Below are 17,738 nucleotides of genomic sequence, written 5' to 3' on the forward strand. Positions count from 1 at the left end.
TCCAGATTCTGACAGAGGCTTCCTAACACTGAAGAGCTTAGACATCTAGTTTGTTTCAGCAGAGGTTAAACAAGCACAAATGATAGAAAATGTACTTTAGAGAATATTCCACTAGAGCAAGAGTTCTGAACCCAATTCTTAATTTATTTGTGTCATGGATCCCTTTGTCACCCTAGTGAAACCTTCTCAGAACAAGGTTTTAAATCATGAGATAAATAGAATTTAAGAAGAAAGTAATTATATCAAAATATAGTCATTCAAAATATTTTAAAAAACAAATGGCTAGGTGGCACAGGGGATAGAGCACAGGTCCTGTATTCAGGAAGATCTGAGTTCAAATCCAGCCTCAGACACTTAACAATTACCTAGCTGTGTGGCCTTGGGTAAGCCACTTAACCCCATTGCCTTGCAAAAAAAAAACAAACAAATGCAAGGATTCTCAAATTAAGAACCCCTGTATAAGAAGGAATCCATCAGTTCTGCAATTATGGGATGTTGGAACAAATAAAAGGCAATAGTCAATGAGTTTATTTCCATTGAGAAAGAATGTCACAGTGCTGCTGTCAAAAGGCATTTAGTTAAATTCTAACCTGAAATATTAAACCCACTTCAACATCATTTCAAAATGACCATCCAGTCTTGGTTTGATCAAACATGGTCAACTGAGAGGTGAATGATTCAATACCAATCTTGGTACCACCTTGAAAAGAGCTACTTTCCCAGGATTTATTTGCTAGGTTTATCAAAGAAGGCTGTACACAGTATGGAGCAAGTGAAGACAGGGTCATGACAAGGATATGTTCATTACCAAGAGTTAGATGAAATGGCTTATGAGCCTTTGTTGAAAGCAACTAAATCCTGGTAGTTTAAAATACCTATTGTATAGAGGCTAGAGCACCATGCCATGAACTCAGAAATACCTAAACACAGCCTTGGGTAAAAGAACAATGACAATTTGAAAGAAGCAAGCTAAACCAAAGACATTGCAGTGACTTCACTGCTACTTTTGCAGCACTGAACAAAGGAAATTGTCCCTATCCAGCCCATCTACTGTGTTCATCTTGCCCAATGTGTTTTTGTTTTATTGAATATACTTTGGAGTCATCCAATGTGCTGCTCAAGAATATTGTTATATGTTTAGAAAGGAGAAATATTTGTTTTCCTTGGTCAGAAACTTTTTTTCCTGATTGAGTAACATATCAGAATCCAAGGATAAGAGGTGAAGGCATGTGAAATTTACAAAAACCAGCCACTGAATTCAGGTGTAAAATTATTTATCCTCAGAGTATTTCTTGCAAAGCAACTTTTCCCTCCCCTTGTTTATAGATATGATTGCCTCCCAGGAGATATTAGTGAAACATAAATAATGGAAAGATGTAGGAATTTATCTGGTTTTTAAAGTTCCTTGGTCTACATTTACTGGATGCCTACCATGTAGCAAACACTGGAAAGTTGCAAAGGAGAATGAAGAGTCTATGCCTTTAATCTAATGGAAGTGACAATACAGACACTGATGTTGAGCTTAACAATATCTTGAATAGAGTAGAGGGCATAAGAGTAAGGAAGACTAGGTTCATATTCTGACTTTATCACTTGCCGATTGGGCATTGACTACAAGTCACTTAATTTGTCCGAAACTTGGTTTCCTCATTTGTTTTACTATTTGCCATACCTTTAAAGAACTGTCAAGTGGTTCAAATGACATAATATATACAAAATATTTTGCAAGCCCTAAATAACTACATAAATAATACTTTCTCATCATAAGGAACTAAAAATAGTAAGTTATTATAGAAATAATCATAATGTATATATCAGACCACTGATTCTAATGGGAAGTAACAGTATGGAAACTCCTTCCATTAATTCAACTCATCTCTGACCCATCTATCTTAGAGTTGCCTAGGTCACTGATAGATTAAAATGATAATTTTGTATGCATATATATATATATATATACATATATAGACAATATATATTGAGACAACATCTATAATATATGTAATATATACTTATATCATTGTCTTTATTTAATAGGACTGCACAAGAAAGAAGAAGCTATGCTTTCTTGATAATTCTAAATCTGTGAAAATGCTGGTTGGGGATGATGGAACCCTACTAAAAATAAAATCACAAATACTTGTGAATTTCAAGCAAATTAATCCTTAGTATCAATCAGTAATAAGCAATAAACTAAGGAAAGTTAAGTTTAAATAAATTATCATAGTTGATAATAAACATCTAAAAATGACCTAAATTAATAGATTTTAAAAATAACTCTTCCCTTTCATAGGGAGTTCAAATTCTAGACTATGACCCTGAAAAATACATATAAAACAAGTGACAGAAACATAGATATAACACACATATTGCTAATTATTCAAGGAAGTGAACTATAGCATTCACTTCTAATAACTACTACTGTGTTATTAGAATAATAGAAGTTACCCTAGAAAGGCTTTCTGAAAGAGATGAGCCAAATTTGGGAAGAATAAATGAAGATGCCTTCTATCTCTCCTATTTCATATACTCTCCCTATTATCTCTGTTTATTGGAGCCTTTATTTTCTTGGTACTTCCAATCTACCTAAATTATCAGTTCCCTTCTAATTGTTTCAGATTCCCTCTTAACTTTCCAAGGTCAACTACTTCATTATTGCCCTCTCTTAACACCTCTACACTCCTGCCTCCAAATTCAAAGTGCTATTGTGTAATTTTTTCCATCTCCAGCCTTTGTTTTTCTGCTCCTTTCCTTGGATCAGAGTACTACTGGAAGAAAAAGCAAAACTATGTAAATCCAAACTCATTAAAGAGTAAAGAAATGACTTGAGCTTTGATCCAGGTCTTTGTTATTTTGTGCAATCTTTTTATCCCTTTTTATCCCTTTCTCATTGTCTCCCTGATATGCTCCCGAGTACCAAGGGAAGACATTTTTTCCTTAAATTACCAATTCTTCTTCCCATCTCATTCTAAGAGTTCAATCTTAACCTCCAAATTTACAAAAGTGATTAATATCATCTGACTTCATATGTTGTCATTGTCTCATCAATTGTCTCATCTTATCAACCTTCCATGCAGCTTCAGAGAAAGGAGATCTCCCTTTCTTGTTCTAAAGCTAACTCATCCAACTATATTCAAGACCAACCTTTTCCCTCTCCACTGAGAGTTTACAGATATCACTCAGCCCTACTAGTGTTTTAATCCCTCCTTTTTCACAAACTCATTTCTACCTATACATGGGTTTTCCTTAACCTAAAGACAAAAACCTTCACTTCAACCTTCTGTTCCTTCTAATTGCAATCAATATTTGACTCCTTCCTTTAAATCCTAGAATGTATTGCCTTGCTTGTGACTTCTTCACACATTATCTGCTTATCCCCCTGACAAACTAGCTTTCACCATCTTACTGAAACTATGCTACAGTTTTGACTGACTTCCTTTTAAATTAACACCACTCTTCTAATCACCCAGTCCAAAAGCCTTGTTGACATCAGACTCTTCTCTATCCTCTATCCCCTTCAATTTCCTTTTCCAGTTTCCAAGTCTTGCTAATTCCTTTGTCAATATTTCTTTCCTTTCCTCCCATTACCTGCTATTTCCATTGTCATCACTTTAGACCCTATTTATCTTGTACCTATGTTGCTATATAGGGGTTTTCCTGAAGGTATTCTGGAGAGAAAGAAAGGATTAAGGAAGACCTAGGACCACCACCACCTCTACTATAACTGATTGGGGAGACGAAAATTTATCCTCTGAGCCTCAATTTCATTACCTGTAAAATAGATAATAACAACAACACTTGTCTCACAGGGACCTAGGAATTTACCATTAGATTGTGAGCTCTTTGAACATATGCACAGATAGGAGAAAATATAGTATAGTAAAATTATTTTTCAAATTATAAAAAAATTCTTATATCAATTGACACACCAAGAGAAAAATAATCACTGTTTTCAAGAACTCAAAGTATTAACATATAAAACTGAAAATAAACTTTTTCTGCTTGAACCTAGGTGGCAATGTGTAGAATAGTAGAGATATAAATTCTGACTGCATGTAAAAGAATACTTCCTAATTATCAAAACTATCCACATTAAAAGGAATAATCTTGGAAAATTCTATGTTCTTGCTCAATAAACATCTTCAAGTAAAGTTTTGAAATTTGCATATTAAAAGTGTTATAGAAGAGGTTTTCAGTCATGAGACTAAATGTGTCAGAGTAAATGACTTGTGAGATTTCTTCTACTCTGAAATTCCATGATTTGTCTATGATTTTTAAATTGCCTACTAGCTGCCAAACTAATCTTAATAAAGAATATTTGCATCACATCACTCTCTTCTTCAAGAACCTACAATGTTTCTTTCTTGCTTGCTTGTTTTCTTGTTTTCTTTCACATCAAGTCTAAATTCCTAGAATATTGGATTTGGAGTCAGAGTATCTGAGTTCAAATCCCACCTCCACCATTTATTAAGTAGATAACTGGGCAAATACCCACATGTCTCTGTGTCTCACTTTCTTCATCTGTAAAATTGGGGAATCCAGAATAAATGACTTCAAGATGCATCATATCTCAACTGATATTCCTATGACCCTTTTTTAAAGACCTTCCATAATTTAGTTCCAACCAATCTATGCAAATCTATTTCCCACTACTCCCAAACACAAACCCTCCCTTCCAATTAATCTAGTTACCCTTATTGTACTCTTTCCCTTCCTTTCATCCCCATATTTATTCCTGATTTTTCTCCTCCCACTTTTCTCCAAATCCTACCTATATTCAAGATACTGCTCAAATCTGAGCTAAAACAAAAGCATCATGACATGGTAGAAAACCCCCTGGATTTGGGAGTCCCAAGATATTGGATCATAAGATCTATGGATTTAGAAGTAGAAGAGAAATTAAGATACCATTTAATCCAACCCCCTCATTTTACAAGTGAGGAAACTAAAGTTCAGTTAAATGACTCACCCAAGGTCATACAGGTGATAAATAGCAGACTTGGGTTTTGAAAAGAAGGTCCTTATGAATGTTGAGTGAGGGGAATAGTAGGACAATTACAGAAGAAGGGAAAAATACATTTATTAGGTACCTAATATCTGCAAGGCACTGTTAGGTGCTTTGTAAATATCTCATTTGATCCCCACAAGAATCCTGAAAAGTAAGCACTATTTATTAAACCCATTTTACAGCTGAGGAAACTGAGGCAGACAGAGGGTAAATGACTTGTTCAGAGTCACATAGCTAATAAACATTCAAGGTCACTTTGAATTCAGGTCTTTCATACTCTAGGCCTAGCACTCTATCCACTGTACCACTATGTTAGAACAGAGTATGCAAAGATAAGTGTTAAGAAATAATTCCAGAAAGGAGGTTGGCTCAACATTTTAAAGGGTTTTAAATGCTAGGTGGAAGAGTATGAATTTTATCTTATAGTCAATATAGTGTTACCAAGGATTTTGGAACAGAATTGAGGTTGGGTGTGGGGGGAAGGTGTACTTGTGTCTTCAGAAAATTGTTTTGCCGACTGAGTGAATAATAAATTGAAGAGAGGTGAAGATGAAATCAGTGAGACCAATTAGGAAGTTAATACAATAGCCCTGCTAAGGGTCAATAAGGATCTGATCTAACGGAGTGGCTGAGTAAAGAGAAAGAGGAGAATATGTGAGATGATATAAAAGGAATATTGACAAGATGATGACAAATGGGATTGGTGAAAAAAAGGAAAAGATCTAAATTGAATGACACTGGGTAACTGGAAAGGTTGTAATGGCCTCAATGGAAATAAAGAAGTTTGAAAACAGGTCAGAAACAAGGATTAAGATGATCAGCTCTGTTTTCAAAAAGTTGGGTTTGAGATGGCATTAGGATAGCCAGGTGATATCAAGTAGGCCATTGGCAAGTCTGGATTGAAATATAGGATCAGATACACAGATAAGAAATCATCACCAATAATTGAAGCAAAGAGGGAAAAGTAGATATAATCACTCTTCAGGGTCCTATAATGATGACAGGTTGGGTCAACCTTTTCTCTCTCCAAACAGCAAATCTAATAACATGAAATATAATATGGATAAATATAAAGTTTTATGTTTGGGCTCATAAAATCAACTTTTAAAATATAAGATAGAGGAAAGTGTCATCTGCAAATAATCTGTGTAGTTTAATGGATCACAAGTTCAATGAGTCAAAAATGAGATACAGAAGACAAGAAAGGTAATGCAACCCTACACTGCATTTAGAGAAAAATAATGTGTAGGATGAAGGAAATAATATCACTGTATTCTACTCTGGCCACATCTGGAGTACTGAATTCACTTCTGGGAGTCATATTTTAGGCAGTACTTGGGTATGTGAGAAAATATCCATGGATGGTGAAGAATCTTGAGTTATGTCATATGAAGAGTGGATGGAAGAATTAGGGATATTTAACTTGGAGAAGAGAAAATGGAAGATGGCAGCTAGGTGGTGTAGTGGATAAAGCACCGGCCTTGGAGTCAGGAGTACCTGGATTCAAATCCAGTCTCAGACACTTAATAATTACCTAGCTGTGTGGCCTTGGGCAAGCCACTTAACCCCTGTTTTCCTTGCAAAAAAAATCTAAAAAAATGGAAGATGAATATGATCACTGTCTTCAAGTATTCAAAGATTTGTTACATGGAAGAAGGCTTTGACAGCTAGGGACCATAATGGAGAGAACAATGGACTTGGAATTAGGAAGACATTCACCAGACTTTACATATGTAAAACTGTATTAATTACCATTAAAAACTGGAATGGGCTGCATAAGGAAGTAATGAGTTTCACATTATTTGTGGTTTTCAGGCAAAGACTGTGAAACTACTTGTCATCAATTTAGGTTGAATAAGATGGTCTCTGAAACCTTCCAATGCTGAGATTCTCTGATAATACCAAGGAGAAGGGGGTAAAGGAAGAAGGGATATATAGATGCTGCATATTACCTGATGATCTTGCTGAGTATGAGGTGGGGAAGAGAAGAGTAGATGCTGATTCAAGCCCTTGGTGTAAAGAGCAGCCTTCCCACCTCCTAGTAATGGAGGGCTAAGACACTGTCATGGTTTTTTTCTCCCCCAGTGGTTCAGAGTAGCCAGTATCTCCATACATTACAAGTCTTTGGATGAAAATCCCTCCAAATTCAGGATGTAAGAGCTGGATTAGTGCCCTCTGAGACCCAGTGATGAGAGAAAAGACTCCAGGAAGTGATCCTCTAACACTTGCAATGGAAAGAAACTCAATATCTCATGAGGAAACCATATTAAATGATAACAATTCAGAAAATATCTGCCTCAAAAACACAATATGGATTTAATACTTATTGATTTAACTTGATTTTTAAAATACATCTATATCGATGAAGTCATTTCCTATTTTCTGTATCTTATACCACGGTAAAAAAAAATCCAGACATAAATTCCAGAGAGTAATAGGCTTATTATGTTATTTCTTAGCCAACAAAATATTAATGTGTAATACTTAAAACACTTACCTATTTATTCTATATGATTGCCAGGAAGCTGCCAGGGTTAATGACATCATCAAGGAATTGCTCAAAATCTTTCCCTGTCCTAGACTTTTAATAAATCTATTTCTAAACAGTCTTCCCATTCCAAATTACCTCTATAATTGAACTCTAGTGCCTTCAATCAGTGAGTATGAAACATAGGCACAGGATGGGGCAAGGAAGAGAGTGCTAGACTTGGAGTCAGAAAAACCCGCTTTCAAATCTTACCTCTGGATAACTATTAGCAGTACTCAGAGGCAACCATTTCTTCTCCCCCTATCAAATGGGAATGTAATAACTATAGTAATACACCCCCACCCCTCCCCACATACACAAATTTGCTTGTAGGCTCAGTTAAGATGATGTACATAAAGCACTTTGCAAATTTTAAAACATTATATAAATAGTAACAATGATTGTCAAAGTCAAACTCACCCATTTGCCCAAACCAGGATAGTCATGTTCAGGATCAAAAAGGTGTTGATGCAGCTGGAACTCTCGGCTGAACTCTGCAGTGTCGGGGGAGTTTTCCAGACATCCATCATCTACTGCAAACAGCCAGAAGTCTGAGAAATAGCTAAGCAACTTAGGCATGCCCCCATGGGTAAAGGTAAATAGGAACAAGGCAGGGTGATGAAGGTCAGAATCACATTCCCATCTGTATCCCATGTATCTATTCCTGCTTCCTTTTGACTCACTTTGTGACCTCAGGCAAATCACTTTCCCTCTCTGGGCCTGTTCTCCATCTGGAAACTGAAAATGAAGATGGCTATCCCTCTAGTTACTTCAGAGTGATATGGTATAGTCTGTGCCTAGAATTTTGGAAATACTTTATACTAATTAGAGAAAAGTAAAATATATCATATTATATGTAATATAAAGAATACATTTCATTTTAAATGCAATGTTAATTTGTTTAATAATGCTACATATTATGTTAATAATATAATGTTCTTTATACAGTTTTTGTTCCTTAAAGAAAAGCACAATATCAATAAAATAAAATTTATATATATGAAATATATTTTATGTAAATACAATATCAACAATATATTATATGATAATGTTATAGTATTATGTATAATACTTGACACATATAATAGTTTAGTGTTTAAAATAAAGCCTGACATATAGTAGGCACTTAGTAAACCTTTATTGATTGATTGATCTATATTAGACATAGCTGTATTCAGCTTCAGGTCAAATGGGACTCTGTCCTGGAATGTTGGTAAGGAGATGAAGTTTCCTCCCTCCCCTGCTGATGACTTTGACTATCCCTTGATTACCTCCTCCATCTCTGAAAGCCCAGGACAAAACCACATCCACAATCCTACCTCACTTCATTCACCGATCCACAAACTGAATTTGTCTTAGGCACAGTTTGGACTAATTATAGTTCTATTATGAGTACACACTCCTGAAGGAAAGGAAATGCTGTGTATTTTGTATAAGCAGTACATTTTGCAAATTATTTTTTAATAAACAGGTTGTTATTAATAAATAATAGAGATATATCCCAGAACTGAACTGAAGTGTGTGTATATTGGGTTAATAGTTGTTATAGCCTGAACGGTGCCATAAGCACTGTTTTTCTTGTAGTTGATATTTTGAGTCTTGATCTGTGATTTCATCTGGGTAGGGTGGCACCTACTGTGGTCCTTCCTTCCAAGAATGCAAAATGGCATCATCTGTGAGAGATGCTTAAGACTCTCAGTGGTTAAGTAATAGTCAAACTTGGGCTGTTATTAGTCCAACACCATTGTGTGTTCAACAGGTATGGTAAATGTGTTTACTAACCTGGGATCAAAGACAAGAATTGAACTTGGGTCTTATGGAATCAAATTGAATTAATCTAACTAGACCATTCACAGAAACAGTGTCCTCAAAAACCTTTTGTAAATGTTTTATTGATACATCTTTAAAACATCACCTCAATGACTTTCCCCCTGAGCTCTCCCTTGTAATAAATAAATCCAGTTAAGTAAACTAACATATTATCCATATTTTTATATTCCTCATTCTACACCTATACTCCATCATTTCCCTGCTAAAAGGAAGAAAAAGCTTCCTTGGCCCTCAGTACTCTCCAAAACTTCTCTGGATCCTCCCTGGTTATGATTCTCTGGAAGATTACTCATTCTGCCCATCTTTTATGTGCTTTGGACAACCAATAAAGAACATAGGGAGTCTGGGTTGCGTGAGAAGCTGAGGGGAGGAGTGAGGACCTGTTTTCAAAAGGCTGATGAGACATCAAATAAGTGCTGAAAATGGGCGCCTATTTACAATCAGCCAGGTATGTCCTGTGTCTAGTTTCTTAGAGTATTTCCAAGCCTTTCCAGAAGGCAGTCTGAAGCACACACAAGGCCTCTCAGCAGCATGAACCTAATGTGGAAGTCATTAGCATACCAAAAAATCTAAAATGCAGCTCTACTGTGTCTGCTCAGTGTTCAGAGCTCCTGACTGGTAATGTTATCTAACCCCTACATCTGCAACCATCAGCATCTCACTCTGGGAGGAATGGAGAAAATTATAGCAAAAATAGGTGCTCCACTACATTCTTTGGATGATAACTTTGTGGAGTGGATACTAATTCTTCACTAGAAGTGATCTCCTGGGTGATGCTGAAGGATGAGAGACCACTGGGGCCATGAGTATGTAGTAGTAATAGTAGTAGTAGTAGTAGTAGTAGTAGTAGTAGTAGTAGTAGTAGTAGTAGTAGTAGTAGTAGTAGTAGTAGTAGCAGTAGAAGTAGTAGTACTAGTAGAAGTAGTAGTAGTAGTAGTAGTAGTAGAAGTAGTAGTACTAGTAGAAGTAGTAGTAGTAGTAGTAGTAATAATAATAATATAAATAAGACACCAAACTCCAGAGAATTTAAAATTCTATCTCTGTGGCCAAGAAACAACATAGATGAGGATTTCTCTATGGTTTCTACAATGACATAGAAAACATACTGAGAGAATTAAAAGATGAGTTTTCCTAAAATTAAAGACTAAATTCCTATGATAGTATATTGGAAGCACAGAGGTCTGAAAACTGACTTGGGGCTTAAACCATAGCCTATATAGATCACAAATATAATGTCCATCTTATCTTCCCCTTCTCTCCTACAAGACAGTTTGAGAACAAGAACTGCATCTTAATTATCTTTTGCTCCCGTTTCACAATACCTAACATAAATTCATGACGACTTGACTTAACTGAATTAGTATGACTTTAGCATTTTTATTCCCCTCCTTTCACGTTCAAAAGTGAATGTATCACTTAACTCCCATCTACCAAAGTCTTATACATAGAAAGCCTTACACAATGATACAAGTAGAATTCAACTCATGTATCATAAAAAATAGTCTAACAATATAAAGTATGTGATTAAGTTTTAAATGAAAAACAAAAGCAATAAGACTTGAGAAATTAAGAAGAGAGAATTAAGAATTAAGAAATTGAGATCTGTGTAGTATAAATTTGTTTCGATAAACATTTATTAAATATCAATGATGTGCAGGCCATTGTTCCAGGTATTAGGAACGCAAAGATAAAAGCTAAACTTCCCTTTTACTTAAGGAGCTACATTCAACTGGGAGAGGGAGAGAAAGAGGAAAAGTAAATGTAAATACATACAAAGCAATTTCAATATGTAGTGGCAACAACTGGGTGGCAATCAAGAAGGTTCTCAGGTAAGAGGTGCCCCTTGAGCTGTGCTTTGCAGCTTACCAGGGATCCTACTAAGCAGAGGGAAGGAGGGAGTGCATTCCAGACATGGCAGACCACCAGAACAGAGATATAGAGGTAAGAGTTAGAATGCCATATACCAGGGACAGGATATAGGCCAATTTGCCTAGAAAGGAGAGTAACTGAGGGGGAATGTTATGAAATAAGCCTAGAAAGGTAGTTGAGAGCCAGACTAAAGTGAATCTAAATGCCAGACTGAGGATTTTATATTTTAGGAAGCATGTAAGACTTGAGCCATGCCTAGAAGGATGAGTAGAATTTGGAGACACAGAGAGGGTGGGGAAGGACTCAAACCCAAAATGTTTGACTCTGAACTCACTCCTAAATACATGAATAAGGCCCACTGCTGTGTCTAATCAATCCAGCCAGCAGCCCCTGGGGACTGTTGTTCCTTAAACTTGGTACAGGTCTTTCTTCTCTCTGAATCCAAAATTCTACAAGCAAATAATATGTGGCTGAAGTGATCTGAGCCATGCAGTGATTCAGGTTTTCCTGCAGTCCTGTTCTCAAATCTAATTTTTCACTGTGCCGGCAGACCCACATTGCTTAGCCACACGCAATCACTTAGATTCCAGTTAGTTACAATGACCATGTTTTCTGAACAAAAAAAAAGACACATGGAATGAGAAAAGATATTCCTTTAGTGAAGTCTTGTTAAAAGTATACTTTCTTTTCTTGGAACTGGGGCTACCCCAGATTTTCCAGGACATATGGTTGCTGTGCCATCTTGGTACCTCCTCTAGTGGCTCTAACCCAAGAGGGATTTTCATGAGACAGCAGAGTCCAAAGTCTATTCCTGAACATCCCCTTTGGAGTCCCTAAGATTTTTTTCTGATCTCTTCATAATGTTTGAAATAATGCCAAGCAGTAATGAACTCAAATATTTCAATAATAAGGAATTTGTACCACCAAAAGACCAAGATTAGCTCTATTCAGGTCTACTGATATTCTATCAGAACCTAATGCTCCAATTCAGCTTGCAGGTCCAACTTTAGATTCCTTTTCACACAGTCCATGGATTTTTGAAAGTATAGATTTGTCCCTGAAAGGGATGACCCCTGTCAGGTGACCATATTAAATCAGAATTTTTGAGTTCTAACTCAATCCACCACTAGATATAACAGGTCACCCTAATTTGAAATAAAAGTGGCAGATGGTAGTTCTTTTCTTCTTTTTTTAGGTTTTTTTTTTGGTAAGGCAAATGGGGTTAAGTGACTTTTTTTTCAGATGGTAGTTCTTTGCATGTTACTTTGAAAAGTAGAGAAAAAGAAAGGGGAATTAAATTTTTATTCACTGTGTTCTGGCTTAAAAACAAAGTCCTCACTCTAAAAAGAGCCTTAAAGCAAGGGGAACAATGGTTCTTAGGCCAGATCTGCCAAAACTATAGTAATACATCAAGATGCAGGCTTATCCTGATGAAGTCCCCACATTCTGAGGAGGGCAACAGTATGAGAACTTGATCCAGGTCCACTTTAGCAAGATAGAAACAGTATATGGAGAGACTTGAGGGGAGGAAGAGAGCAGAGAGGGGAACAGAAGGTGGTAAACTGGAATACTACAGAAAATCTCATAGTGCTTCCATATCTGATTTTTTATCAGAACTGTTAAAATATATTCAAATTGACAGTTGTTGTTTTTTTTCTCAGCCTTTTTTTGGGCAAACAAAATCATAGATCTAGAGACCTCAGAGACCATCTAATCCAACCCCCTCATTTTATAGATGAGGAAACCATGGCCCACAATATTTAAATGGCTTTGCCCAAAAACAAATAGGCAGGATGTATCAGAGGCATGTCTCTTCCCCTATATCACACTATATTCAGAGAAGCACTATAGTGTAATAAAAAGAATACCAGAGATTCCTATTCTTCTACTTACTATGTGACCTTGGATGAGCCTAGTCTCCTATCTAAAATTAGTATAGTAATAATAATATATACAATAAGATGACAGAACTGAAATCATTTTGTATCTATCTATAAGGTGCCACTTATATGAATTTGATTGACTGAATCACCTTCACTGTTTCAATTTCCTCATCTGTAAAATGAAGGGTTTAAACTAGAGGGGCCATGAGGTCCCTACTAGCTCTATATTGATCAATCAATCAATAAACATTTATTATTAATTATTCATAAGCACTGTGCTAAGTGCTGGAGAGTCAAAAGACAAACTCTGCCTTCAAGGAACTTAAAAACTAATGGCTAATATTGTGCTCCTCCCACCACTACCTCCTACAGATTCAAAACCTGGGAGGTAGAAGAGAAAAATAGGACAAATGAATGGGTATGGATAATCCTGAGAATAGATAAGACTGCGTGAGAAGATACTGTCTACATCTTAGGCTGGAAAAAAGGAAATATGTTTTGGAAGAACCTGGAATGGGTGGAGGAGAGTTTCTTTAAAGTTCAGGAGTATGGGAAGATGATTGAGGAAAACTAAAAATAAGAAGCACAGCTAGATGGTTCAGTGGATAGAACAATGAGCTTGGAGTCATGAAGACTAGTTCAAATTCAGCCTTGGATACTTCCTAGTTATGGAACCCTGGGCAAGTCATCTAATCTACTGGAAAACTAAATGGCAAACTAAGAAAGAAAAGAGAGGGAAAGAGTATAATTTGGCAAAATATCATTATATACCTGAGCCTCATGACAACTGTATACTGTAAATTAAATTCAGTTGGTCCCTTTACTTTCTAACACAGGGCTGCCTGGTAGAATTGAATTGTTGGTCATTCTAAATGCTTACCATTAGTACTTTCTAATATAGCCTACTTATAATTTCAAAACTATTTCTCCCTGGGAACATATCAGCATGCTTGCCCATTACCTGTTTTTCCAATGGGGCAGGGATTTGGAGGATCCGGATAGCCCTGGTCTTCACTGAAGTCCTTTGGGATGTTGTCACCAGTCAGCTCAGCTACAATATTAGGGATGTTACCATAAGGACCCAAATGCTGCAGACCTTCATGGGCACCACCTGTAGGGAATATAAAACAGCCTTGGGTGCATGTAGACCTGAAAAGAAAGATACTCACTTCTCAACCAAACTATGTTTCTAATTCAGGAATGTGCTGTAGCTCCTGAGAAATGATTGTTAAATTTTCAGTGTGAGCATTTGTTTTGGTTTATTTATTTCATATTATTACAATAATCTTATTGTGAGACTAAACATTAAATCCCCCTCCCCCCCCCAAAAGAGATGGAAACCTCAAGAATAGTGAGAGAGAAAAAAATGTACTTCAGTCTGTGTTCAGATTCCAATGGCTCTGTCTCTGGGATGAATTGACTTCTTTATCATGAGTCCACCAAAGAAGTTGCTTCAATATTTTTCCCACAGTTGCTATTACTAGCTGTATTTTCCTCCACTCTATTCCTTCCCACTCTCATTTATTCTATTTTTCTCTCTCTCTCTCTCTCTCCTTTCACCCTGGTTCCTGAACAAAAGTGTGTTGTATCTGATTACCCTCTCCCACAATCTTCCCTCCCTCCTATCACCTAATTCCCCCTTCACCGTCCCCCATTCCCCCTTATCCCATCCCTTTCTTCTCATTTTTGTCTAAGGTTAAGACAGATTTCTATACCCTAATAAGTGTGTATGTCTGAGCCATTTCTCAAGAGAATGTAGGCTCACTCATCCCCCCCTCACCTTTTCCCATTCAACTCCATTGAAAAAGCTTTTTCTTGAGTCTTAAGTAAAATATCTTAGCCCCTTCTTCCTCTCCTTTCTCTTCCTCCTAGTACTTTCCTTTATCACCCATTGACTCCATCTTTTTACTATATTATACCATTATATTCCACTCCTTCCTATGTCTTGTCTATATATGCTCCTTCTAACAGCTCTTATAAATGAAAAAGTTCATATGAGTTATCAGTATCTTCTTCCCATGCAGGAATACAAACAGTTCAACATCATTAATTTCCTCATAGTTAGTCCTTCTCATCCAGAGTCCTGTACTTGGAGATCAAACTTTCTGTTCAGCTCTGGTTGTTTCAATAGGAAAGTTTGATCTTTTCCCCTGAAAGAGGATGTTCAGTTTTACTGGGTAGTTGATTCTTGGTTGTAAACCAAGGTCTTTTGCCTTCCAGAATATCATATACCAAGCCCTACAAGCCCTTATAATGTAGATGTTGCCAGATCCTGTGTAATCCTGACTATAGAGCCACGGTAGTTGAATTGTTTGTTTCTAGCAGCTTTTAGTATTTTCTCTTTGACTTTGGGAGTTTTGGAATTTGGCTATAATATTACTGGAAGTTTTTCTTGTGGGATCTCTTTCAGGAGGTGATCAGTGAAATCCCTCAATTTCTATTTTACCCTCTGCTTCTAGGATCTTAGGGCAATTTTACTGTATTATTTCTTGCAAAATGAAGTCTAGAATCTTTTCCTGGTAGTGACTTTCAGGTAGCCCAATAATTTTTAAATTATCTCATCTGGATCTGTTTTCAAGGTAGGTTGTTTTTCCAATGAGATATTTCACATTTTCTTTTAATTTGGGGGGTTTTTTGGAATAGTTTTATTTCTTCCTGATTTCTTGAAAAATCATCAGCTTCCTTTAGTTCCATTTTGCATTTGAAGGAGCTATTTTCTTCAAAGAACTTTTTTACCTCCTTTTCCAGCTGGCCAATTCTGCTTTTTAATGCATTCCTTTCCTCATTTGCCTTTTGTGTTGCTTTTTCAATTTGGCCTAAACTGGTTTTTAATATATTATTTTCTTCCATATTTTTTGTATTTCTTTCACCAAGCTGCTGATTTGGTTTTCATGATTTATATGCATTGCTCTCATTTCTCCTCCCAATTTTTCCTCTACCTTCCTTAATTGCTTTTCAAAGTCTTTTTTTTGAGCTTATCCACAGCCTGAGTCCATTTTCTATTTTTCTTGGAGGTTTGAGATACAGAAGCTTTGATTTTGTCGTCTTCTGAATCTTCCATGGGACCAAAGTAATTTTCTATGATCAGATTCTTCTTTTTCTTACGTTTGATCATTTCCTCAGCCTGTCTGATTTACTGCACTTCCAAGGCTTTGGGTGTTTTTTGAGATACCCCACAGGGAACTTAATTCCTTCAAGGTCTTATGAGAGGCTTTGACTGATCTCTTGCCTGTGCTTTGGCACAGGCCCTCCCCTGTACCCTAGAGCTGTGAAGAGAGTCCCTGCTTGGCTATGTTGGTATGGGAGCCCAAACTGCAACCTGAATTTAGGTGTGGGCAAATAGCTGAGTCCTGCCCCAGGGAGAGCAGAGAGAGCTCTGCAGTCTCCCCCAACCCTCTTACTGTCTGTGGGCTGTGCTCTGGAGGTACAGGCTGGCTTCCCCAATTCCCACTGCAGGTTCTCACCGCAGGGCTGCTCTAAGGCTGGTGCTTGCTCTGAATTCACTCTGGTGTGGCAGAGTTCTCTCACCACCCCCTTTAACCTGTTCCTGGAGGTCTGGAAACCACCTCTTTGCCACGGACTCAGGCATCCCCAGGGATCTAAGCATAGCTGTGGGGCTTGCAGCAGCTTTTTCCAAACCCTGATCCCGGTGAAACAGACCTTTCCCATGGAACTTCTAAGTTTTCTTGGACTAGAAAATTGTATCACTCATTCTTTCTGTGGGTTCTGCCCCTCTAAATTTTGGCTAGAGTCATAATTTAACAGTTTTTGGAGATTTTGGGGGAACAAGTTTCCGGGAATTCCTGCCTTCATGCTGCCATCTAGTGTGAATATTTATACTTGGAAAATTGGCAAATGCCATGAATCAGAGCTTGATTCATTGTTCTGTTGAAAGCCTAGACATAATCATTTGAAAAATATTAATAATATAGATTAAAATGACAAAGATGACAAAAATGGCAATGATCAATATTGGAAAGGCTGTATAAGGATAGGCACAATAATACATTATTGGCAGACAATGGTACAACCATTTTGGAAAACAATTTTTAATTATGCTAGGAAAGTGCTCCTGCTCCTGCTATTGGATGTATACCATAAAAAGAAAATTCCCATATACAACAAAATATTTATAATAGCACTTTTGTGATAGCAAAGAACTGGAAACAAAGTAGATGATTATTGATTGGAGAATGACTAAACATGGTATAGAAATGGAATATTACTAATTCAAGTATGGGAAGATGTAAATGAACTGATACAAAGCCAAAAAAACAACATATACAATAACTACAACAATAGAAATGGAAAGAATGACACATCAAAAAAAATCAAGTGAATGTAACAAAATTATAAAGATCAAGCAGGACTTGTGTCATCCTATCCAGAGGAAAAAAAAATGGAGTCTAAATGCAGACCAAAGCATAGTATTTTCACTTTTTAAAACCTATTTTATGTTTTTCCCTTTCTTTTAGTTTTTCTCCCCTTTAATTCCAATTCTTTCTTTATAACATGACTAATCTAGAAATATGTTGAACATGACTAAGCATGTATGACTATGTCAGATTGCTTGCTGTCATGGGAAGGTGGGAGGGGAAGGAGGGAGATAAAAAAATGTAGA

At 36.6% G+C, this 17,738-nt stretch overlaps 1 protein-coding gene across 2 annotated transcripts in view; it reads right to left on the bottom strand.

The window, feature by feature from the left end:
- The window catches only part of SCG5 (secretogranin V), an 80,251-nt gene that overhangs the window by 7,591 nt on the left and 54,922 nt on the right, over window positions 1–17,738 (bottom strand). The window contains exons 3-4 of one of the 2 annotated variants that reach the window (XM_074235043.1): window positions 14,079–14,228; window positions 7,956–8,065 (exon numbers count right to left, since the gene is read on the bottom strand). In XM_074235043.1, coding sequence (XP_074091144.1) covers window positions 7,956–8,065; window positions 14,079–14,228 — 260 coding nt within the window. Of the gene's footprint in view, window positions 1–7,955; window positions 8,069–14,078; window positions 14,229–17,738 lie in introns of both variants that reach the window. The other variant, XM_074235042.1, reaches the window with a different exon arrangement.

This window comes from Macrotis lagotis, chromosome 4, assembly GCF_037893015.1.
Source record: "Macrotis lagotis isolate mMagLag1 chromosome 4, bilby.v1.9.chrom.fasta, whole genome shotgun sequence".
In the NCBI taxonomy this organism is placed as follows: Eukaryota; Metazoa; Chordata; class Mammalia; order Peramelemorphia; family Peramelidae; genus Macrotis; species Macrotis lagotis.